Here is a 26,706-nt window from a genome sequence, read left to right on the forward strand (position 1 = left end):
CTATGTGGGTGGGAGGTCAGCACCTTCGGGCCCCTTGCCGCCACAAATAATACCTCTGATCATTAACGCTACCAGGCAAGCTCCCAATCAGGAACAGGTCCCTGTCACATCTGTGAGAGAGAAAAACAGCACTAGTCAGGGCTTATTATTCTTTTGGCTTTCTTTTTTCTTACTTTTTGCTTCCCTGAAAGGCTGCATCTCTGTTAAAGCATCTAGGCAGGCTTGCTGCCATGTAACCCAAGAGTTTCAAGCAGTCACAAAGATAGCCTGGGGAGAAAAACCTCTGCAGTTTATGTATTCCAGTGGTCACTTGTGCATTATCTATCTATCTTTCACATTTCAGCGTGTGAGTGCATGGTTACCCGGTTCGCAGCAGCAGCTTTACAGAGACATAATTAGAAGGGAGCAGGTATGACAGATGGATTACAATCATAATTGAGAGCGTGGAGAGTCTATCGTCCTAGCTGCAGTGCACCTGCTTTGTCTTTGGCATAAACAGCAGAAGAGGTAAGAATTTGTCTTCTCATACAGCGTGCCTGTAGAATTACAATACCCTCCTACTTCTCCTTCCCTCACAGGCGTTGATTCTGCTTACAGTGATAAAGAAAGGCGTAGATAGCCTGATTTTATTATTCTAAAGCAGATGGTACAAAAATGAGACATGGGGGCCCAGCAGCTCAGTGACCTTCATGTTGCTAATCTAACATTGCCCCTACATTGATCTAACATTAACACCTCACCCCTCACAGAATATGCATGACTCCTTACAGGCTGTTGCTCCATGTGCTTTTGAACAAATCACCTCGACATGCAATTACCTCCTGCTCTGGAGTTATTCCTTTCCTGTGGATACGGTGGCCCTTTCATTTGAGTCTGGGAATTAAACAGTTTTCCAGGTTAATTAATTTGACAGACAGACCCCATTGTGGTCAGTGTCAGCCCAAACTGAAACCTTATTACCTCTTTTCTTGAAGGTTGACTTTTTATTGTTCTTTGATTCATCGTTTTTTAAAGGACCACACAGTGCCAGCCGTGTAATTGACTTGAAGAAGACTGCATTGAGCAGACATATTATTGAATGCTTGAAACAAAAGCTCTGGTTTTTCATAGGAACCTTCAATTTAGCCAGTGGGATGCATTGAAATGCGGTGTACCTCTGCCATATGGAAACCAAGGCTGTGTTTGTTTGGTCCAGTGTATGTCGAACATAAACCTCTTCCAGGACACATTCTCACTTCTCCTTGCTTCCTCTGTACTTCATTCCATGATGAAATTGAAATGGAATTTGTCGGAGCGTGTGCACATGTGAATGTGTGTCTGTGTGAAAGTGAGGAAGGAGAAGGAGAGAAGATCCAAACTGAAGTGTAATCTCAGTCTAAATCACACAGCCTCCCCGGGGGAGAGGCCCCTCTTTCTGGGGTTAGTCAGTGAATTAAATCACGGTGAGAGCCCCATTTTTCAAAAGTAACCTTTCCGTTGACAGTGTAAGTGGGAGTCAGGCTCTCACCACAGAGTCCAAGCAGTGAAATTAGTGTTGTGCGTTGCGACACCAGTCTCTCAGGGTGTCATTTGTAGAGGCTGTTGCTGCATTTTTCCAGGCCTGCCTGCCTCAGTGTGCTCACAGCAGAAGAGGCCATCTGCCTCCCTCCCCTCTCACATCCCTCATTCCCACACAGTTGCTCTCAATGTATTTTTGGTGTATTTCATGAATTTTGGCCTTAGTGTGCAGAATGTTCACCCAAAATCACATTATTATGCTTGGAGTTGAACATGCACGATAGAAATTCTTGCAATCAGTGCAGCTAATAGAGATAAATACACTACATGGCAGGATTAGACTTGAATTAATCTCTATTCAACTTAATTAATTAGAAATTTGTCCATCCAAGCCTGTAATGTCAATAGGACATGTTTCAATTAGAGCTACATTGCCTTTTCTAATCTTTTAATTGAGAAACGAATGGAACGAACATGTTGGTAAAATGGGATTCTGTGCCACGTAATAATTTTCACGATAAAGCAACTCTCACAGGCTGTTTATTACTCACTGATCAAGCGACTCAACTGACTTATCCTGTAATCCGTTTACTGTTTCTTTACTGTTTCTCAGAGTGCTGCTGTAATTTTTAAACAACAGCCTCCATGCAGATGCTATTGTTGGAAATGTGGTGGCTGGTTTAGAGATAGTCAGTTTCTAAGGTTACTTGAAAATGAAGGATTATACATGAATTATGTATCTACAGAGTACTCAGTGGGCACCTTTTCCAATATTGTAGGAATACAGCAGTCATTAGTTGATCCTGACAATAAATTAACTGAATATGAGATTTACTTTGAATTACAAATAGAAACTACCCTTTTTAATTAATGCCACAAATTGCCAAGTAAGTCCCTGGCTAATACTGTTCCACAAAAGCAAATTATTATAATCTACTTGTTTGTAAAAGCACCATCTGTGTAATTAAATAGTTCGGTGGTGATATTGTTGACAAGGAGCAAAATGAGCTCTCACATCTTCCTATATACCGTAGGTGTGGTTAATTTCTGTTTGTGTGCCAGTGTGCATGTCAGTATGGTGGTGTGTGTGTGTGTGTGTGTGTGTGTGTGTGTGTGTGTGTGTGTGTGTGTGTGTGTGTGTGTGTGTGTGTGTGTGTGTGTGTGTGTGTGTGTGTGTGTGTTTGTGCGTTGCGTGTCTGTGTAGTGCACAGGATGAATCAGGAGTGTTGCCTGGGAGACCAGCCTGGACCCCTCCAAACGTGTCTGTTTCTCTCTCTCTCTCTTTCTCTTTCTCTCACTCTTTCTTTCACTCTATGTGTCCTCCGTTTTAAAGGTGCATCTCTAATGAATCCAAAACTATTTCAGGAAAGGTACTTTTTTTTCAGTGAAAGTGAAAGTCTTCATACCTGCTTTTCATAATGCCACAGATCTCTGTTTTATGCACGCCGCCGTCAACATCAAAGACTCTCAGACTTTTTATGTGTATGTGTGTGTATATGTGTCTATGAGTGTGTGTGTTTGAGAAGGATAATAGAGGGAGGGGAAGTACAGAGAGAGAGAGAGAGAGAGAGAGAGAGAGAGAGAGAGAGAGAGAGAGAGAGAGAGAGAGAGAGATTATCAATGCGGAGATGCTGCGCGCTGAGAGGCATTGAGAGGAACAATTGTCTTACTCTTCAAGTCTATAAGTGCTTTTGTTCATCTTGTTTACCTCCTCGTTCAACTGATGTCTAAAGACACTGAGCTCCAACTTCCTGAAAACCTTGCCACGAAGTGATGCTACTATCTTTTTTTTTTTTTTTTTTTTTACCTCAGCCAACTGAATGACGTTTCTCGAGGAAAGGGGGCTGAAAACTCGGCGCACACAGTGAATCCCTCGCTGTGACTCATTCATTTTGTAGCTATAAATGAGACCGGTTGCGGAGACTGAGGAAGAGCCGGGGTTCTAATTAGCTGGATTTTCCTATTGCTCGGCTCATTTAACGCACATTTAAGCGTGTACTTGCCGTTTCCTCTCTCTCTTTCTCTCTCTCTCTCTCTCTCTCTCTTTTTTTTTTTTTTTTTTGTGAAGACTCTGGAGATGATATGCACCCTTGGGAGACAGACAACACAGCCGACCGAGCCATCCCTGCGCTCCCGTGGAGTTGGTCTGAGCAAGAAGAATGTCACCCACTTCTGCCGGTGATAACATTTAACAACATTTAAGTGCTGCTTTTTTTTGAGAGATAACTCTAGATATTAATTATATGTCTTTTTGGTATAATTGCCTTTTTCTGGTTCTTAGTAGCGGCTTCATTATGTTTCCAATCGCGCTCTGGATTTAGCATAAATGGACAAAATTAGGCCAGTTCGTGTGCAGCGCGTCTTCTTGTACTGATATTTTTTCTGTCTAATGGATGTCACCTCCCTTTCACAGGGAACTGAATTAGCGTTAGGGGCTTCACCATTCAACAAGCTGCACCGCTCACTCGTGGCAGTAAAGCGATGGGCGCAGTTTGTCTGAGCCATCTCCTGCGTCTTGGTTCTTTAACCCAGCTTGTTGAATCTCCTCCCTATTGACAAGGATGATTTCGTATTAAGAAACTTCTCTGCCTTTCTGGTTCTATCATCGGCGGATTGCAGACTCCATCCTCTCTAAAAGTTGATCATGGCTCGTCCCGGTGTGTGCGTGAAGCTGAGCTCTATATGGAGAGTGTTTTGGCTCATGAGGACTGTGGTGGATTTCGCGTTGCCTCAGGAGACTTATGCACCCCATTCAATACGGACTGAAGGGCACTTGACCCTCGGTGGACTCTTCCCGGTGCACGCCAGAGGGGCCGACGGCACACCGTGCGGAGACCTGAAAAAGGAGAACGGCATCCAGCGGCTTGAGGCCATGATGTACGCTTTGGACCAGATTAACCAGGACGAGCAACTCTTACCCAACATCACCTTAGGCGCCCGGGTGCTGGACACTTGTTCGAGGGATACATACGCGCTGGAGCAATCTTTAACTTTCGTTCAAGCCCTGATCACGAAGGACACCTCCGACGTGAGGTGCACTAATGGGGAGCCACCGGTGTTTGTCAAGCCTGAAAAAGTGGTGGGAGTCATCGGAGCCTCGGCGAGTTCAGTATCGATTATGGTTGCCAACATCCTACGCCTCTTTCAGGCAAGTCTCTGAGCGTGTGCAATAGCTTTGTGGTTTAAAAATAGTGTTTTCACTAATGTACAAGCTTGTGGTTATCAGCTCTTTAGGGAAGCGTGACAATGATGCGCCTCCTCATTGCTACTCACCCAGTAGATTAGAAAGGGATGCTCCTCAGAGGTTACCAACCAAAAAAACGGATCTGATAAGGGGGGAAAATCTGAACAGCCCTTTCTATATTTATAATTTGATGTATGTTAGGATACATTTTCTTTAGGGTTTTCTACATGTTAAAATATGTTAATAAAAGGAGGGTGAAGTGGGTTTTTAGCGCGTTGTCCCTTCACTACATTGTTTGGATGAGACAGCTGTGCTGTTGCTTGTCCCCGGTGGTGCTGAAAGAACAGCTCCCGTCTGTTCCAGTTTCACTCCGGAGTCTGGATGAGTGGGCACTGACAGCCTGACACAATCACACCCAAACTCAACAACCCCCTCCTGAGAATAACAGGCCTGCTTCATGTGATTGCACATGATTATATGAGCCTCTTGTACTGGAAAGACTGCATGCGTTTTTATGAATGGTTTTGAACCTGAAAGCCTAATGGTTGAGTTTGCTTCCTTTTATCTACAGGGGGCCCTTCTTGAAAATTACCTTGCTTTAAACTGTTTGTACCCCAATTGAGTTCGATGTTGGCAAGTAAATGAAATGAATTTGCACCGCTAATTTCTAAAATTAGTCTGAGCTTGGGTTTATGGGAGCACATCTCTATCTGTTCCTGTTGGCTGAGAGTCAACTGATGGTGTTGGCCCACTGCTGGTGCTGCAGTGGAATGGGAAACACAGCAGGGCGCCAATACAGCAGATTAATTATTTAAAACACTTCTTCATAGCAAAATATATCTAATTACTTAATACCATGTGGATGTTTTTGCAAAAGTGCAAATGACTACAGTATTTTTCTCTTGTGAGGACAGTAGTGTTACAGCCAGGATGGATCATCAGAGCTGTAGTGTTGGTGTTAATGATCTGTGGTTGCAGATTGTAACTCACAGATGTGTCATCTCCTATTTTGTGTGAGTTCAATTAGACAAACCATGGGCTTGGCTCTAAGTAGCTGTAACTGCAACTGACCATCAAACATGCTTTCAGCCTCGGACACACACATACACACACACACACACACACACACACACACACACACACACACACACACACACACACACATACACACACACACACACACACACACACACACACACACACACACTGACAACACTCATTCACCACTTAAACACAATTTTTTTTTACAGCAGTCATCCTCTGGGGTTTTGTGGCTCCACTGGTCAGACAATTAGACTGATGGTCCCCACCGCAACCTTCAGCCTGTCTTTGGTTCCTATTCACTCTTTGTAGGCTGAGTTAAAGAAATTAAAATTTTATTATTCCAGGTTATAAAACCCTCCAGTTATGCTTTGAAGCATCCTCGCTACACTCCTTATTTGTTGCTCAAGGTGAGCTTTGTAAGACTTCTCTCTTTATTTTTTAGGCAAGCTGCGCAATAATAACATGTTTGTGTTTGTGAAACTTGGATATAAGGGGAGAGAGATGAGTTCTTAATTCTCTCTATTCTTTACTCCTCGCCCCAGGTGTACCAGCATGTCTGTGGGTGTCAAGCTGTGGGAGTGTAGGTGTCGCCCATGTGTGATGTTGCGCTGGAGCTCAGACACTGTAATGAAGCGTGGGGAATTGGTGGATTGACAGCAGTTGTCATGCAGCTCAGTCCTGCATTAGCACAGTCACTATGCATTTCTTTTCATTTCCCCAAAGTGTTGCCAGAGAGGTGGATTTAATCACCACAGTTAAATCTGCACCTGAGAGACAGTAAATTCAGTCATCCTCTAAACCTTGTTCGCCCTCTAGCAAACCTATCGGTCTCTGGTACCAGTGGTGATAACGTTATTGATAATAATGATGATAAATTAAATGCGAGGCCACATGATACTGTATAATCAATACATACCAGAAGTGAGAGCTCCCAGACCGTGTACTACACTCATTAATCTAACAGTGTTTGATCGTCATGTTTTAGTAATTATAAGCTTATTTTCAACCCTTATTTTTCAACCTGTCAAAAATTGAATGACTCCAGTCGAAAGCTTGAGAGGACACCTGTTCAGAAATAATTAAGGAAACTTAGCTGAGCCATCAAATGGGCTCTGCACAAAGCGTTCAATTCCTGCCTTAGTTGACTTAAACTATATTTGATTATTGGATATACCCCATCACTAAGCAGTCTATTTGACTTTGAAGTTAAGTCTCTTTCTTTGCAGTTCAAGCCTGCGGACATTGACAGCTCCCTGATCTGTCTACTTCCAGTTTTGCTCTCAGTGAATGTCATCAGGTCATTTTGTGTCTCACCCCTGTGATAATGAATAATCAGGGAAACTAAATAGTGATTGTAGATTTTATTGCCTAACTCTAAATATCATGGCTGTCTATTCAGGACATGAGTAGCTGCTGAACTGTTAATGCTGGGAAATTGACATGAGGGATAGATTTTTCTGAGGACCCAGGAGGGTTGATCAATACTGTTTCCATGGTGAGGCCGATCGGCTGCTAAGATGTTTTTATTTCACTGCCTTTCATGCTGTGTTGGATATGAGAAGCAACAATGCCACACGAAGGGGGGAAAAAATCAATCAGCCAAAATTTTTGAATCGTTACCAAAAAAAAAACACCTTTGGAAAATCATGCCATCCTCACACTCTTCCCACGAGCCTTTTCGGAGAAGATGACACTGTTGTTGAAAAGATTATGCAACTTTGTCCATTTGTAAGTCCCAGTCTCTTGAATGAATCATGAAATTGATTTTTATCCAGGTGACATTTACATCAGGAGTGCAGCTCGCCATTCTCTGTCGCATTTCTTTTCCCAGAGACCGAGGCAAAACTTTGTATTGAATGCAGGTGAACTCTGTCTTGTCCTTCTGTCTGGGGAAGCGGCCCCTTAAGACTAGCTGTCTAAGTGAGGCATTGACGTCCTCTGCTCTCATACCCGTGACAAGCTCCGGTCGGCTTTTTATCTCTCCTTTTTCACAGAATCATCGCAGTGATTGATTTGAAGGAGATTGAAGTCTTGCAGTGTGATCTATTCAGCTGACAATGGTAAAGACTGACACCACAGGAATATGAAGGCTGAGTGTGTGTTATGTAACATGCTCTGAAATGGACACCAAATGTCAAAGGTTAAATATGTCTGTTTTTATAAACAAGGTTGCCATTTGTACATTGATGCATGTAGCAGTGCAGGTCAATTAGTCACATCTCTACTGCTGTATTCTGCCCTACTGTTAGAGACACGGCGGGTATGCCAGTGCAGTGTACGAGTAGATACACACACACGGATATGCACACAAAGAGCTCCATTAACATGGCTGAAGGAAGGAAAACACAATTGTCTCATAGATATTTCATGATGCACACCAGTGGTTTTAGCTCTTGTATTTTCTCTCCATCATTTGCTAATTAGCTTTTATCCTTATAGTGACATAAGGAGCCCACTCACTCACTACTCACTTTATAATGAAATCTGAAATATGGATAAAAAAGAAAGCATCATTTCAGATTCTCAATTAATGTGACACTTATCTCCTAACTAAGGCTTCTTACATCTTAGTTAATACATTGTGTTAGAGCTATATATACTATAAAAGAGTTGAGTTCATTGTTATGCATGTTACTGCATAGGACAGTGCTTTGACATCTTATGATGCTTCTGTTTAATATTAGTAGGAATTATTTATTTTGGTTTTGGATGCAGTATCCATATTTTGAAACTTGTGTTTAATAAGACTTCACACATGTGCAATTAGTTAAATAAATGTGACTAATATATGCAGTTAGGAAGAAAAATGGGACAAATACACAGTACCATACAAGAGTAATGAATGAATTGTTGGATATTTTCAAATGTTTCCTTTTGAAAAAATGTCAGTGGGAATAGGATGGGTGGAAAGTGGAAACTAGACGGGATACAGACTATGTTAATTCATCGTCAAACCCAGATGATCAGATCTCACACCCTACTTTGATGTGAAGCAGAACAAGAGAGTTACTGAATATTTGAATATGACTTTTTTGAATATGTCTGGCTTTCTGGGGGCAGGGGTTTGAATTTAGGTTTGATTTTGCTCTTTTACTCAAGTGGAAAACAAACTGAACTATTTCATTCTTGTTTTTGTGCAGGCACAGACACATCCCAAAAATATTTACTGGTCTTGAGCAACAATTATCTTTTAAAGTCTAAAAAAATACCCGCACATGACAATATTTTGGCTACAAATGGTTCTTCTCAAATTTAAATGAGATTGAGAGCACATTTGTGTATATAGAAGGTGATGATGTACCACACATCATCTGTAAATTTGGTAATTAATTATTTACATGCAAGGACAAAATGCCCAATGATTCAATTACAAGGAATAAATAGTGGAGACTTTTCCCCATCCATGTCAAATGAAAGCAGTACAGGAAACACGACAGTGTGGGTATTTGTTTTCATCTGTTTCCTGAACATTAAACACAAGACTCTCCAAAGATTCACTTTCAAAGTAGGTAACAAATGTAATTACTTTTTAATTTCACAGTCATAACACCCCATTCACCCTGACTAACATGTTCATCAAAATGTTTGCCTTTTGCATGACACTCATACAAACATAAAAAGTCAGAAATAACCCAAAAAACCATGGTACTGCATATTAAATTGAAGTATGAAGGCAAATTGAAACATTTATTGTCATAGTGTATTTCTGTGCCCTCATTACACACAGTGGGGTGATGAGAGGGGAGAGACAGATGCAACAAAAGCCCCTAATCAGACTCAAAGCGGGAACACTGCAGTTCATGGTCTGCGTCTTAACCCCTACCCCACGGGGCGTCCCTCTTTTAAAGTTTTATAGCACGATTAAATGTTTCACTGCTTCCAGAGTTTAAACGAAAAATGACTGTAAGATAAATAATAATGGAATAAACTTAAGTAGAGAGGATTATGAAACTTTAAATGAATATGTTGTACTTTTATTATTCCTATGTGGATATACTGAGTACATTATCTAGTCCAGTGATTCTCACTCAGGGTCCTTGGGACCAAGAGCCCTGCTGCTTTTCATTCTAGCTGTTTAATCAGAGGCTGACTTATGGCCTGGTCTGACCAGAACTGGCAAGGTGAAGCGTATTCACACTGTGGCACAAAGCAGGTGGGGCGGGATATGATGTGGCCAGGGTTACAAGGGTAAGTTGCTAGTGCTACAATGGCTAACAAGCTAATAATAGTATTCCATGAATTGAGAATTATACCCCTTTTTATCAAATAGTCTTTTTTATCAGTGTACCTGTGCTTGCAGTCATTGCTAGCCACACAGTATGAACCCAGGTCTGATGCTTGTGTTAAGTATACAGCTATACAAAGAAGGATCAAAACAATCAATACTTATTTAAGGAGAGGTCAATCCCACCTGCTCTTTCAAATTGGCTTGAATCTCTTTGCAGGTCAGGGTGCAATTAGATTGAACTCTGTGATAACTGAACAAGGCGAGATCAATTCATGACAAGAGGTGGAGGGGTCTCACTTCTGTACCTGTAATGATGGTGTGAACATGATGTTAGACCTGTGATGGAGGTGAATAAATCGAACAATTATCTGGTTGGACAGATGATATCGCAGCATGCACTGGTAGTGTAGGCACCAGGATTGTTAACCTTGATCTTGATAAGCATATATAGATCAAATGTTGGAATTTAGATAAAAAGATTTATTTTTATTTTTGCATTCGAATTGAGGTGAGTCTATGACTGCTAACTGTTTTCAGAGCATGAACTGTACTCCAGGAAATTGTACATTCAGACCAAAAGCGTCAAAAGCGGACAGTACACCAAAGCTGCCCTGTCCGCCCTGCTAAAGTCGCTTTTTTGTCGCCTTTGTCGCCCTTTCGTTCTTGCTTCTCAATTTAGAGGGGCCGCACGTCACTAACAACATCTTGACATCAACATGGCCGGTCATCACCATGCAAACGACCAATTACTGGCGCCCAATACCTCCCACTGAACACTTGGCCATCTGTCTCCGGTTCCTGGCCACCGGGGACTCATACCGCACAATAGCACACAGATTCGGAATGAATGTTTGGTAGGAACCGAAGTTGCGCGGGTTGTTTCGCTGGGACCCACTTGACCAAGGGACGTCACCAGATCTAGAAATTCCCATTGATTATTGCATGGCTATCCGCTTTGTGGGCTCTGGCACGTCATAAAAAGTTAAAACATTTTTAACTTTTTTTCCCGCCTTGTCCGCTCGCTCCGCTACGCCTTTGCTGCTGTCGCCGCCTTTTCCGCCTGACTCCCAATAGAAAGTGAATGACTTCTGCATGCTTTGTACACTTTATACTGTTTGAACGCACAGAAACAGTTTAAGAAAACCTGGTTTTATACTTGCAAATGCAATAATTAAACCACACTGAGAAAAGCTGCCCAAGAGCTTTTTTTTTTTTTTTTTTTTAGATTTTGTTGGCATAGACGCCTTTATTTATCAGTAGATAGACAGGAAACATGGGAGAGAGAGGGGGTGTGACATGCAGCAAAGGACCTCCGATCAGGATTCGAACCGGGGTCGGCTGCGTATATGGTATGCGCTCTAATCACTCGACCACCTGCGCGCCCCCCAAGACCTTTTTTTGTGGAATCACTGTTGTGAAGCAGTGTGTTGGTGCTCATATTCAGTGAAGCAGGTGTATATATGTATGTTCACACACACAAACATAATGCAGTGTGAGCAACTGCAATATTAATAAAATGAATAAAATATCACTGTGTCAGACAAGTTGTCATTGCTGCTGACATGAGGTCATTAGGTCAGCAGCCTGCTACAGGGAGAATATGAGAAACCAAGCATGCCTGATATTAAGGTCTCGGCTATTCCACAGGCCTGGGGGGATGGTGCACTTTATTATTCAGCGACATAATAGCTTGCTATATGAATAAATGTTTATCAATGAAAACACAGCTAGGACATTCTTAGTTCAAACTTCATTTATTTTCACACATATTCTATTTTGTTTCTGTTATGATTCCATTTATAGCTGAACATCGGTCCGTACCTTTAACGAGGTGCCATCCCTCATTTATTTAGGGTCTTGGCTTGACGACTGCAACAGCAACAGTGACGTTCCCACACAGGTTATTACCCACATTTTCTCCCACTGCATTGGGGCGGTGGGGGTTGGGAAATGAGGGCACCTGCTTAAAAGCTCAGCTCTGCTCACAGTGAGGTCACACCGGTGTTCCTTCAAAACGTATTGTCGGTATGACTATAAAATGTGACAAGAATAGCACTCTTAAGACTTTGCAGGAAGTTTTCTGTAGTTTATCTGGTGAGCAGAAGGAGCCAGAGAAGAGGAAACCCCATTACGTCCGATCCTCTTAAGGGGATGAGTGGAGAAGCAGGTCTCTACTGGCTGCTGGTATGCCTCTCACTCATCCTTCCAAAAGAAAAAAAAAGTCCCCATTGCTTCAGCAGAAAACGATCCAGTGTGGGCTGAAAGGCATTATCACAGGGCTCATTGTAGTTTGTTTTAACGCAGTGATCTGTGATCCGTGCAACATTCTGGACGGGGCCTGAATTACAAAGTCACTCAACCATAGTAGACTTCTGTGCTGTATGACTAAGTAATATCTAAGCCTGTTTTTGCCTTAGAAAATCTCATATTGGCATACAATGTCTCTGTATAGATCAATCAGTCTTTAAAACATTATCTGTTTTTACCAGGCAGTCTTCTCACAGTCAAATCTTGGCAAATGAGTTAAAATATTTTTCTAAATGGCTGCTCTCAATTTATTCCATCCTGTGAAGAGCTCATTGCATGGGTGGAATATGGTCTCAATCAAAAATATAAAATGCAAGCCTCTTTCAAAACCGATCCAACCGACTCCAGGTTTATACAAAATTAAAATGCCTTAGTTTTACATGGCAATATGTGTTTAAATGGCCAATGTAACCTACATGGAGCTTCATCAGGGTCCCTGATGTAAGCACAGTACACCTGAAGTATCCAAAAAGCACCTGTATGTGACAACCACAAAGACCCAGCAGCACTTCTCCTCCAGTGTCTTCACTGGCTGCTTTTAGTGCTGCCTGTGAAAGTGTCTGCTGCTTCAAAAGGAGCCCTGTGTTGTGGTTCCTTTTAGACCTGGATTTTGTGCTTTGTTCTCTGTTTTATCTCTTTCTCACTCCTCTCCCCATCCAGCTCTGAAATCACATGGCACCTTAGAAATTATATTGCACTTAAGACTAATCCTGTGGATCTACTTGTCAGGGAGAATTCCCTTTCAACACATAAAAGATGTTGCATTTTAAGGAGGGAGGAAGTAAAACTAAAGCCAAGCTAGCAGCTCTTTGAGGCTGTATTTAGACACAGTGGTGCATTGGTGCTAATATCAGCAAGCTAACGTGATCATGATGCTAACACACTGATGTTAAGCAGCTATAATGCTGACCATGTTCACCATCGTAGTGTGCGGCTGTGGTATTTCGACATCAAATAAAGTACTGGACAGTTTTTGACATGAAGGTGGCACTGGATTAAATATTAAAGGATAACCAAAGTTATTACAATTAATCCTGACAGCAACATCAACATATTTACCAACTTTCATGGCAGTCCATCCACTAAAAACCCCAAAGTCAGTGAATGTGTTATCAAATTTTCATGGCAATTCATCCAAGTTTTAATGATATTTCAGTCTGCACCAAAGGGCTAGATCAACCAACATTGTCATCATATTCAAGTTATGCACATGGGTACACACAGTTTGTTTTACATCAATAGCTATGCAAAAAAGACTAATGCAACAATACACTGAAAACACAATAAACTTTCTGCACTGTGCTGCCAACTTGAAAAGGGACAGGAGGTGCAATGCTCACATGGCTGTCTTGGTGTCCCTTGAGGCTGGTGGCACGAGGCTCTATTTAGACTGAATGTCCATGTGAGGGCTCTAATATAGCATGCCACTGAAGAGCAGCAAGAAATAGACAGAGTTACTGCACGCCAGTTTAAGCTGTAAGTGAGGAGAGAAAACACAATGGTCCTTCAGATACAATATATGTTTTCTCAGTTATCTCTTGTAGTTAGATCACAGTCTTTTGAGTGTTATATTATTATGCATTATATAAATGAATTATTATTGCTGATGCATTAATATGTAATCAATTTAAGTTGCATTTTACTGTAGAAAATGAAACAATGTAATGATTAGTCGATCAACAGAAATTAATTGGAGCAAAAAAACGTACAAAAAAATGTACAGTATGAGGAACATTTAAGTTTTTTCAGACATTTTAAAGATCAAACAATTAACTGGTTAATCAAGAAAACAATCAACAGATTGTTAGAAAAATAATAGTTAAAGCCCTATATTCCTGTTTAAATTTATAGGGGATGTATTTAGCTTTTCCTTATTTTCAGTCATATGCAATGTTACAGTGTCAGATGGTCATATTAAACATGGTCAATGTGTCAAATAATGAAGAAGAAAAAATAAATAAATAAATAATATATGTATATATATATATATATATATATATATATATATATATATATATATATATATATATATATATATATATATATATATATATATATATATATATATATATATATGTATGTGGAGAGAGAGGGAGAGAGAGAGAGAGAGATGGAAATGAGCATAATAGATCCCCTCCAATTTTATATTTAGCTAGTTAGTCAAATCTATAACAATAAATCAAATTTCATAACATTATTATATGTTGTGCGTATAAAATCTGTTTCAATATCATAACTACAGTACTTAACAGTTAATCATATACTATAGTACAGTACTACTAATGGTAACAGTAATAATGGAAGTAAATGTTAGAGTTACTTTCCACCACTGATAAACTATTATGACACCTATCTTCATGACTAGACACCACTATAGGTAAGTGAACGGATCCTCTCAATCTGATATGAATTTAGTTCAATTCAATGTGTTTATGTGTGTGTGTCTCACTGCGTGTGTGTGTGTGTGCTCAGAGATGCCGGAGCCTAGTGTGCTATCCCACAGTATACACAATAAACTGTCATCTGGATTCATTCCTTGTCCGTCAGACGTGTTATTACAGCGGGCCTTGAGGGTGCATCGCAAAATGGTTGCTAACAACAGATAGTAATATATAACCATAATATCAGCCAGCACAGTGTGGACCTTTTTATAGGAAGAGCAGATTATTAGAGTGCACTGTTGATTTTACATGTGAAAATGAAAGGGTGGTACTTTAGTGTTTCATTAGCTTCAATTTCATTTTGTCTGTATTTCTCTGGAGTTGATATTTGGGCGAGTGTACGAGTGTGGGTTGTTGATTTTTTTTTTCCCTCTCTGGTTGTGCAGTGGTGTGCAAGTGCAGTTTGAACATGTTTGTGTGTTGCTGTTCTTTTGAGCTTGAAAAGTATACTGTGCTGCAGCAGCCAAAGCATACATAAAAAATCAGTTGACAGGATTACAGCTCTGTGAAGCGCCTGCATGTGACAGTTACATTGATTTGAGGGAAGACCTCTATCACCATTGAGATCTTGCAAATTAGGGAAGCTCTTTCCTTTCAAATAGGGTTGCTTAAAGTACAATTGACTAGTGGATGGAAGCTATTGATGACAAAATATAGTGTTTTTTAACTGCCTAATCAGTGTTGGAGCACTCACATATTGCCCTGAATGAGGTTTTGGAGGATCAATACCATGTCATTTATCAGTGGATTATGCAGAGAGCTGCCATACGCTTTCTACCTGGAGGTCGAAGAACAATCAAATGTGGTATTGTCAGTAAATTTGCTGATGCGTTTGGGAAATGAAACCATCTGTATGTTGCATCAGCCAAACTTTTCTTCCTGCACTCCTGTTAGTGGATATATGTCTAAAATTAACATAAAGTAGCTATTTTACTTTACCAACCTAATTAAATATCTTCATTAGATTGCTATCATGCTTGTTATTATGCTTGCCATCGCTGAAGGTTTTCCCATTCAAACGTATATACTTGTATTCAATCTGTTCAAATATTCACATCATGGGCACTTGTCTCCCATCAGGACCCCACAAGGTTTACCAGTACATTTCAGGGTTAATGATTTGTTTCTGGTTAAGGTGAGAGTCATGGTTGAGTCATGGGGTTACATGTTGGTTGTGGTTAAGGTTAGAATAAGAATTAATGTAAATCCATGCAAGTGAGATTCTCCGAGGACTCTCCTGTCATCTGCTATCACCTCTGAAGACAGAAAGCTGGTCCCCTCAAGGTTAATCATTAGATATTGTATTCTGGCTTCAGTTTGGATTAGGTTAAGGGTTAGGTTAAGGTTAGGTTATGTTTGGTTATGGCTAAGGTTAGGGTAAGCCTACAGGGAATTATTGTAAGTCAACACAGTGTCCCCATAAATGGCAAAAACATGTGTGTGTTTGTGTGACAGGGTGGCAATAATCCTAGTCTCAGTGCGTAACCAATTTTCCAGTAATTGTACACCGTTGGAAACACATCACACCTTTTTATTTGGAAAAACAGTCCACACAGTGGTGATCATTTTGAATGTGCTCTAATGAGCAGTAGATAAAGAAATAAATAAACACAAGGGACTGAAATGCAGTTGCTCTGTTGATCCCAGTGTAGAGGCTTGGAAAAATCTAGTTTATCACAAGACTTTGATGTGTTTTTCTGTGCTGATTCAAATAGCTGTATTCATCTGTTTAACCATATGCAGTTTATATAGTATTTTTCAATACTGGCTTCATAGGTTTGGCTTCAATATCACTATTATAGAGGGATTTTTCCTCTATGAGCCATCAAAGCTAGACGTTTGGATGTGTATAAAATGTCTGCTCCATATAACTCACATTTTAAACACTAATTGAAGAAGATCAGCACATTTCTTTATCTTTTCAAATATTTTGGATCATCAATGAAGTTTGCCTCAAGATAGAGATTCAGACCCACTCAATATATGTTGAAGGTATTGTGTTTGTGTTATCACAGCTAATTTGACAGACTCTGTTATTAGCAAATTCACAGGAGCTGTTTTGAGAAACATACGTGTTAGAGCTCCTGTTGAAAATAAAGATAACCCTTCAGTAGTCATGTGTGACAGTTCCATTGTACTGGGCCCATCCCTGTTTCAGCTGGTTAACTTGTCTGAGGGTAATTGTTTGATCTGGCGTCTGTTGCGCATCTCTGACTCTGGCTCAGAAATACATGTCAGTGTGCAGCCTTCTGACACTTTGTCTCACTGTGAATGGAAGTTATGTGAAATGTGCGTGTCACAAAAACACATTCCACATGAATCTTTTTGGTCCATTAGTCAAGACACTTGCTCTGATGAATCATGATCTCATGAGAATGAAAGTCTGTTTACGGAGAACAGCTCTATTCATAAGACTGTGGCCAGTTGGCAGGTTATTCAGTATGGCACTGAAAAAGGCTTCTTGTGCTCACTGAGTGGACAATTGTCCATTGTTCTGGCTGTGCCGCAGAGCCAGTTTGTTGCTGACAGGACTACCAGGTCATATACCCTCAGTGATGCACAATACCAGCAGCACTAGAGGAGAAAGGAGAGCCTGGGTCATGACTGGACACAGGATCATTCTCATCAGAGTGAGCCGCAGGGTGTGAAGATAGCCATACAGAGGCTTTAATAAGATTTTCTTCAAAAAGTTTTTCAGCTCTAATATTGTTTCCTTTCTGTATGCTTCACTGCTCAAAAGCACACAACAAAACCATGTTTTTTTAATGGAGATTTGTTTGGCTTTTTTCCCTTTACAGTCAGTGCAGATAGACCAGACACACAGGGAGACATGTAAGATTATGTGGTAAATGCTGTAACCCCATGCACTCTAGACGGCAAACGTAGCATAAACAGCACATCAGCAGAGCAGAAGAAACAGACAAGCTCTGTCTATATGTCTACATTGGAGGCGTTCAGGTGCACCCATATGTTGGAAGCAATTAGAGCCTGATACTCATGACTGTAGTGACATGCACAAAATGAGGTAAAATAGACTTGAAGCGTAAATGAACACTTCAGCTCACGGTTGCCTCCATGAACAGAGCTGCTACATACAGCTGCCTAGATTAAAATGAGAGCGTATCTGTTGCATGTGACTGCGTGAAAAACGTGTCTGACGCGCTTTGTTGTCTAGACACAAGGTAGCCCCTCTTTAACAATAACTCGAACAAATTTCAAGAATCTCCCTATAGATGTTCATATTTTACAGAATTTATTGAAGGGTAATGGATTCCTGCTGGTAGAAAGATTATTTAAATTCTATAAAACACACCAGGAAGACAGCTATCTTGGATGTAAAGTGTGCTATTTACAGTAAATGGGCTAAAACTTGAAAAAGCACTGGTAGGTTCCTTTTAAAGGCATAATCCAGTAATTTATTATTGGACTTTCCTAAAGCTGGGGTGCTCACAAGTGACAGGATGGTAAAAAAAAAAACCAATCAGCAGAGGTCGACTATCTCATTAATGCTAACTTGTTCTAAACCCCGCTGCTCAAGTTTATATCGTAGACTTTCTGTCAAAAATAGTTTCAAACTCACACCGAGAACTTTTCTGATGACTTCATCAAGATTTTTTTTTTTTTTTTTTTACACGTTTCCTGTCAAAGCCACAGATACGATTATACAACTTTTTCCATTCCAGTCAGCCGTGTGACAGGTAGACTGATATTCAGGTATAAAATTGGTGGAATGAGCAGGATTTGAAATAAAGGCAGAAAAAATGTTCACTTATCAAAAAAATCAGATAAGTGTAAAATAAAAAAGGTATCTTAAAGATTCATTTGGAAAACTAACTAGGACCATATCTCCTCAGACATTTTGATCCTACATTTAGAGAAGCTTTTCACTTTCTGTACTTTTGCCAAGTCATTAAGAAATGCAGGGGTAACCATTAATTGTTAACAGAGGAGGAAAGAGGATGGTGATTTTGCCATCAAGACCCAGAGAAAGCAGCATGGAAGGGACTTTATTGGCTTGAACTATGTTTCCCAGGCTGTGTTCTGTTAAACCACTGAAAGACTTGAGGTTATAGATGGTTAATGTGAGGACCAGTTAGAGTCTGCTAATCCCAGTGAAGGAGGTGGGATGCGTCCAAGGCCTGGGAGGAAGGTCTTGTCTGTGCAGCTAAAATCAGGGCTGTAAAGTCTCACAGTCAGCTGTCGAATGGTCTGCCGTCATGATTTATTTTTTATCATTTATTTTTTTTCATTTTAAATCTTTTTTATTATCAGCTTTACACTTGGGTGTTCGCAGTTTTGTCTACTTTTAGTTGTATGCTACTGTATTTTCAATATTTTATCTGTTTCTGTATTTATAAGTTCATTTATTCCTTCATTTGTTTTTCCATTTCATTTTAACCACATTTCTTGCTAATGTGTTTCTGGATTTTTATTACCTCTTCATAGATTTTAATGTTGTTTGTTGTTAAGCCAGTTTTGTAAAAGCCCTGGTCGATGCCTGTGAGAAGAGTTTAAATGTCTTACCCTGAATGGCAATTTAAGCCTATTTCCTGTAACATAAGAATATCAGCTCTGTGTAAATTACCCAGCTGCATACATTCATCTCCAAACACTTCCTATGAAGATTACTGCCATTTCAACAATGCACTGTATAACCTGAGAAAATCAAACAGCAGGCATCACATCAGTTTAAGCTATTTAATACATTTGGGAAACTTTTAAAGGAGATAGTCGTCATGTGCACATTCTGGTTCACATTTGCAACCACTGAGCCAAATGGGTTGACAGTGCATTTTGGGCATGTTGTGAATGCAGGTGTTGCTGATTAGATACTGTAATCTCAACTGTTGGAGAAGATCACGGCAGCACTGCAGGCAATGCCAAGCAAGCGGATAACTGCCTATTAAAATTTTCCATTCTTTTCTAAACCTGTACGTATTTCTGAAATGCACTCCATCAAGCTCAGACACACTAACAGAAGGAATAGGGTATCTGTGATATTTTCCACTGCTGTGATCAGTACATAATTACATGGCATTGCTAAAGAATTCTTTGTGAGGAGCAGACAGAGAGGAAAGTTAACATCGAAGGAGAATCACCTGCATTGTCTGTACTATTAGGGGAGAAATGGGCCTGGTGATGAGGCTCTGTCGAGTCTGAAGAGAGAGCTATACAGAGAGAGATGGGGGATAGTACAGAGGGAATCATTGGGATGCAGGTCAGAGTGTTGCAGGTGCACTACTGACAATGAATGTGTCAGACCCGGCGTGCTCCAGGTGTAGTTGGAAAAAAAAAACATGCACCTATGCTTGCTCTTTGGTGAAAAACATGTCAAAGCCAGATTAGGACTGGACAGCGCAATGAGGCAGAGCAGAGCTGTAAAGATGAAGGCACACACAAACAATTCCCTCAACACAGACACATACATATTTATATTCAGATAGATATTGTGGCATGCAGATTTTCACTTCAGTTTATTGATATTTCATTCTTCTCAGAGAAAAATAAAGTTATCATGCAGACTTGTGAAGACCACTGTAGAGAAAACACAGCTGCGTCCGGTGCACTTTGCAGCAAAGAAAAATCAATACAGCCATCTGTAATGTGAGACCCTGTGGATATAACGGAATACATTTGATAACACTTACTCATAAACCTGCAGGCTATGTATATTCTTACCGTGAGTCGGGTCTGTTGCACCTGGAGAGAGCATACAGCACAGTCGTGATGATCAAGGCTACTCTGCTGAACTGCATTGTTCTCTGCAGGGCCTCACTTTGAGTGTAGCCTAAGTCAAAAGAAGGTTTATGAAATTACTTAAAGAGATACTGTATCTGTACATAATAAATCTCAAGAGTGGCATTAAAAGCGTGATTGTCGTGCCAGCTTGAATGGCATGATCCCTAACTCAGTAGGTTCCCTTGGTGATAACAGCTACATATCACCTTTACACTGCATTACATAGATGGTTGAACCTCTCCTTGGTACAGGCTCTTCTCTGACAAGGCTTGGAGAGCTACTTGGTGTCGGGAAACGATTATTTCTTTGAAACACCAATAGAGTTGAAATCGCAGTCTGTTTACCAGATGGAAAGATGGAGGTCGCTCAGGTTCCCTTTGTGAGTTATCCACACTGTCCTCCCACGCCTCAGCTCTACTCTACTGTGTGGCTCTCCTGGTCAAATATCTGATTTGTGAGTCATACCTACCCTCTATACACACGGAGAAACATGCTGGTTGTCTTAAAATATGCTCTGGCAGGGCAGCCATGCAAGAGCTCAGGGCCCGGCGCAGAGCACTGGAGCTGCCCAGGGGACTGGCATGGAGCGAGCGGGAGAGATGGAGGGTGAGGGAATCGACTAGGAAAAAGAGTAGTGGGTGGAAAGAAGGAGACAGTGGAAGGTCGTGTTAGATAAAAGGTTATGAAAGCCTAACTTTCTGTCATGTAACACCAAGGCTAGCACAGTGGTGTAGGCAATTCTGAAAGGGTGGGGTTTGTTATGTGATTTGTGCAGCAAAAAAGTGATGCAAAACACAATAAACATCCAGACTGGTTAAGCACAATTCAGGCTGGAATAGAGTAGAGAGACGTGATGGGAGAATGATTGGAGGCTGGTCTTGGTGATGAAAGGGAAGGGTATGGGAAAAAACAGGTGCTCTGAGGAGGCTGATTGAAAATGAAGTACCCTGTCTTTTACAAAATACAAGTATTTACGTCTAATTTTGTTTACCAAATGCAATGTGGAGGATTATCACTCATGTTATGAGGTGTAGGCAGCTAAAACACTATGTTGGTGAAAAGACTGTGGTTTTACTGAAAAAGTCAATTTGCCCATCTTTCAGCCAAGTTAAAAATGCTATATTCGATATTTTTAAATTTACATTTAAGATGAATGCTAATACATTCCTGTTATTCCTGCTACAGGACAATATACTCAATACCTCATCTTGTTATTAGCACAATATTTAGCAGCTAAATAGCTTCCCTCAGGAGTTTGTGGAGACCAAAACAAAGCTGGAGGGAGACTGAATATTTATATTTCTGAGATGACTAGAACTGGCTGCTGGTGGTGATCAACTCCAAATGAATGCTAATATCGCTCCATAACCGCTTTATGTGTAAATAAGCAAACTTAAACTGACTCATTCTTAAACACACCCATCAAATAATAATCATGCTTTAGTTGCCACGAATGGATATTGTAGGGAAATAATGTTTTGCAGATACATTCAGTATAAATATTTTGCAGTTTACAGATACACAGTTGATAGAAAACATTTTTTTTTTAAACTAATCCTCGCAGCATTGCATTTCCTACAAAACATATTTGCTGATGCAAATTAGTTGTATATGAGCAGAATTTTGAGAGATGGTTAAGATAAGAAACAGGGAGAAATGGGGAGAGAAAAAAGAGAAAGACTAAGGACAACGAGGAGGGGAAAGTTGGCTGGCATGTGAGCAAATAACTGAGGGCAGATTGTTTCGACTTAGGGGGAAACTGGCAGCCTGAGGACCTCTTGGGGCAGGAAGTGTCTGCTGATCATCTCTGTGGGCGTGTCTGCATACAGACAGATGACAGGGAGGAAGGGAGGGAGGGACAGACACACACAAAGATGAGACTCACTTGTCTCACTCCGACCGGGCTGAAACACACAGAGGGGCGGAGGACAAGGGAATGGAGGCTGAAAGTCACAGGTTGCATGAGGGCACAATGATGAAATACAGCCTTCACAAAAGGAGAGTTTGAGTGAGAGTGAGAGACACAGATGGGCAGAACAGAAAGAAAGGGGGAGAGAGTGACAGAGAGAGGGAGGGAAAGCTGTCCGTTTCCCCCGCCCTTCCTCCCTGCCTCCTCAACTGTGTTGGCAGTGCCGTGCTCTGGTAAAGAGAGATTACCAAAGCCCAGCCTGAGGTTGCATGTATGGACACAGTCATTACCTCTGCCCTACTGACAAATGGCACTGCTGTCTGAATACAAACTGATGGCTCCCTGATCTCCCCACCCCCATGTCACGGAGATGCAGAGCCTTGATTTAACAGTGAAGATGTAAAACGTGATAACTGCTCAACATCTTTATAGGCCTGTTTATCGTACTGTATTGTATTGTTTATAGGATATCGACCGTTGCTGTTTTACAACGCCGGGCAGCAGAGCAACAAATAAATCTTTGGACAAGGGATATTTTTTGTGAGCAAATATTTATTCCATTACGGGTGGGGTGTGTAGTTTTCGAATTGCTCTCAAAATTGCTCCTTGGCTACATCATGGGTCAGTTTGTGTGTGTGTGTGTCATTGTGCTGGTGTCATGAGGACAAATCTGTGCATTGGCATCCAGTCACAGGCAGCATGGGGTTAGAGCCGGGTCTGTCAGAACCCGCTGTCATTTCCGCCATCACCGTGGAGATTGTTACGAACAGCCGAGTGGAGCTGACTGATGTCAAGATATACTTAGAAGCTAATCATGCAGCAAATAGAGGCACAGGGACTCCTGCAACACAAACTGCCTGACCGCCCTCGCTCCACTTAGAGCCATTCATGGGAAACATTTCAGCGCTGCCACTCACAGTTTGTTTGCAGCTATGGGCCTATGTTTTTTGAGAGTTTTCTTTGGATTAATGGATAGCAAACCCAGGCCGGACAACACTCCAGTTCTCTGCGCCCTGACACTGATTTAATCTACTCAGTGCTGCCTTTTGTCAGAAAAAACATTGGTATTTGAAAGATGGCCTTTGTTTTTTGTCTGCGTTTTTGTTTAAGAACCCATGGAAAGTCATAACCCTTTGTTTTCTGTGGAGACAGCCTGTCTTTTCATATCTGCAGACTCCCCTCATCTCAGATGGCGAGGATAGATGGTTGCCATTACCCCAACTGAGAGTCGTGTTGTGCCATATGCTGCCTATTTTTCTTCAAATAACAGTTCCTTTTGCATAGTGAATATGAGAGAGAAAACAGTGCAGAGCAGCACTGCCAGCTACATCTGCAAGTATTGCTCCCAGCTCTTAAGAATCGCCAGCCGCAAATTAGCAGAGCAGGACAGCACAAGCATTGTAGTCTCTCACCTTTCTTTGGAGCTGCCTGTGGTGCTTGTGGGCTGCTGTATGTGAAAATGCAACAGAAAGGCCAAGGCACTCTAATTAACTTCACCTGGCAATCCCACTTACCGTGAACGTGTCTAACCTTTACACAACCTCACTTAGTCACCTCTCCTCTTAAACACCCAGGTTGAAATTCTCATTTAATGTCAGTAAGCAGATTACGACACTCCCTGCCCCCACCTCTGTCGTCTTTTTTTTTAACCTTCTTTAGACTTCAGTAACAGATTTTTATTCAGGGCGGCTGCAGCACTTTGTGGTGGTAAATCAATAAAACAGTGTCCCCTATAACAGACCTCTGTGTTTTCCTTACATCGATCCTGTCAGCTCAGATACATTCAAGAGCAAGCCAGGCGATTACCCTCAGCAATCCTAACTTTGATCTATACTGCAGATGACAGGTGCCAGACATCAGCTTTGGGTAAATGTGATACTGAAAGGGGGCATCATTAATCATTCTTTCTGGCTGGAATTCAGTTGCTCATGATCGGTTCATGGTTATTGTGGTCATTTTCGATGCAGACCTCTCGAAGGCAGTGCTGTCACCCATTCACCTTGTTGCCAGTCATGTGTTATGCAATATTTCATATTATAGATTAAAAGTGTCTTAATAACCATTGCAAGCAATATGAATGAGTGTGACTGCGAAATGGGCAAATTCTTGATATAAATGGAAGGATTCAGAAAAGAAATCCCTTACTCATTCCAAACTAATTACTTACAGTGTTTTTAAAACATTTTGATAAAATATCCATCCTGCCTTAATGATCAACTTAACTGAATCCATTCAAATCAGCTGCAATTTGTTGCAACAAGAGTTTATCTTAGGTGATACAATTCTGTAAATCAATCATGAAACTGTTATCAAATTGGAAAAACTAAAGTTTCATGCTTGCAATCTACTGAGAAAGACACAATCAAGATCAGAAGAATTTAATTTAATTCACTTATTTTATACAGGAGGTTAAATTACTATCTCACATCCCACTTAATTTGTATCGCATTAGCTGCAAGAGAGAAAAATACAAAGGTGTTAAATTCTAATCAGCATCAGTTAGTCAGCATCTCCTTGTATCGTAATTCCAGGAGGTTTAATCCTCACACCTCTGCATTTTCTCAATCAAGGTTTAGCACTCTTGTTACCTGGAGGTCAAAGTGGTAATTAAAAAGCACAAGCTGAAAACGTGAGTGTTTGTAAAAAACTGCAAAGATTCCTCGGGAATAAGGAGTAGATAAATTATATCAACAGGGTAGAAGCCTGGGACAAAATATAAAGACGTTACCATCTTAAATGGTTCCCGGCAGGAAAAAAGCTCCAGTGAGACAAAGCAGCTTTCCATCCCAGCCGAGGTGAAGATAGGATGTTATTCAACACCTTTTGACTCCATAGTAGCAGCTCTGTTGAGACAAATCCCATATCAAATGTTGCAAATAGATGCTTCACTTTTTGGAGAGAAGGGTCTTTTTAAATGCAAATTGCTGTTGCTGTTGCTGTTGCTGTTGCTTTTCCATTACTTTGCTATTCTCCCTCTTTGGCCCGATATGCTCAGTTTAAGCAGCACTGAAGCGATTTCACTTCTGACATCGCAGCCACATTCCCACCTGTGAATTTGTTTAATTGCATCACTGATTTTGTTTACTGATTTTGTAGATTTCTCTTTCTTTGCTGTTGTTGTTCGAATGGCTTGAAACATATTGAGTCTTCATCTTGAGTTTGATCTCTTCCTCTGCTCCTCAATTTGTCAGCTTTGTGGGGTTGACCCCCTTTGAATTGTGGGTCAAAGCTATAACTCATACTCTGTGAGTTGAAGCAATCCCATCAGTGAGCTACTGTGTCCTCATTCCTGTGTTTCCCCAGTGTCCAATTTTGATCAGTCTAACAGAAATGGATGGCATTCATACGGTGCCCAGATTAGACTGTGTGATGAGGTACTGCACCGGGTTCAAGAGAAAATCATGCATGTCCTTGCTTGTGCATTCACCTATCTAAAGTGAGGTCTACATTTTGATTCCAGATGTGCCACCATGTGTGATTGCAGTGTTAAGGTGAGAAAATGCTGGAAATATCAAACACAGTTGCCGTCTAGATGTTTATGACTATGAGAACAACCTAATATCAGAAGACTTGATCAACTGGTTTGCATCATGCAGGGTTTGTTGATGATCTATAATACCCTACCTCCTTATCCTAGTGAGGATTAATCTGAGATTTTGAGCTTGTATGAAAAAAACAAAAAACAATTTAACAACATGTTGGGGGGTAAAAAGCACATCTGCAAGCTATTAAGGGGCTTCCTGAACATTAGGAAAAGTGATTATCTTGCATCTTTCTAAATAGCTGATTGGTATAGTCTGTTGTATATCCTCATGCAGTGCTCTTTGTTATCAACATGCACACTGTTCAGTTGATATTATGTGTCAGTTGTTAGTTGATAGTAATAATTAAAAGAGATTACAGTACTCCCTGTAAGGAGGAAACACTGCAGTCTATACAAGAATTAGTGAACACGTGAACCTTCCTGTCATAAATTCCCCACAAAAGAGTGTCTATCAAGTGAGCATGAAAGGTCATTCTGAACCTGGGAATAGTTGTTTGACAAAATCAACAAAAAGTACTTGCTGTAGTGCTGTAGATAAAAAAAAACTGGAGCATGGTGCTTTCTCAGCTCATATGGGACTGTTCAAATGTTCAAATGATAACCCCTGTCTATGTTCAAAGACTTGTTTTTACCATTGTATTTGTGTCAACTTTCAAAGACTTGAAAGCTTACAAAGACTGTAAGATGCAGTTGAAAGCTTCAGAAAACGCGATTAAGTCGACCTCAAGTTTTAATGTATTTTTAACAGATTCAGGGGTTCAAGTTCCAGATTTAGGTCAGGTGATGACAACTGATGGTGTCCATGACAAGAGA

At 40.8% G+C, this 26,706-nt stretch overlaps 1 protein-coding gene across 1 annotated transcript in view; it reads left to right on the forward strand.

Moving 5' to 3' along the window:
- Positions 1-4,177: 4,177 nt before the first annotated feature.
- Positions 4,178-26,706, forward strand: part of LOC128356943 (metabotropic glutamate receptor 7) — a 58,934-nt gene continuing 36,405 nt past the window's right edge. Inside the window, exon 1 of the mRNA XM_053317131.1 lies at positions 4,178-4,645. Coding sequence (XP_053173106.1) covers positions 4,199-4,645 — 447 coding nt within the window. The 5' untranslated portion in view covers positions 4,178-4,198. The remainder of the gene's footprint in view (positions 4,646-26,706) is intronic.

This window comes from Scomber japonicus, chromosome 4 (assembly GCF_027409825.1).
Source record: "Scomber japonicus isolate fScoJap1 chromosome 4, fScoJap1.pri, whole genome shotgun sequence".
NCBI classification, from domain to species: Eukaryota; Metazoa; Chordata; class Actinopteri; order Scombriformes; family Scombridae; genus Scomber; species Scomber japonicus.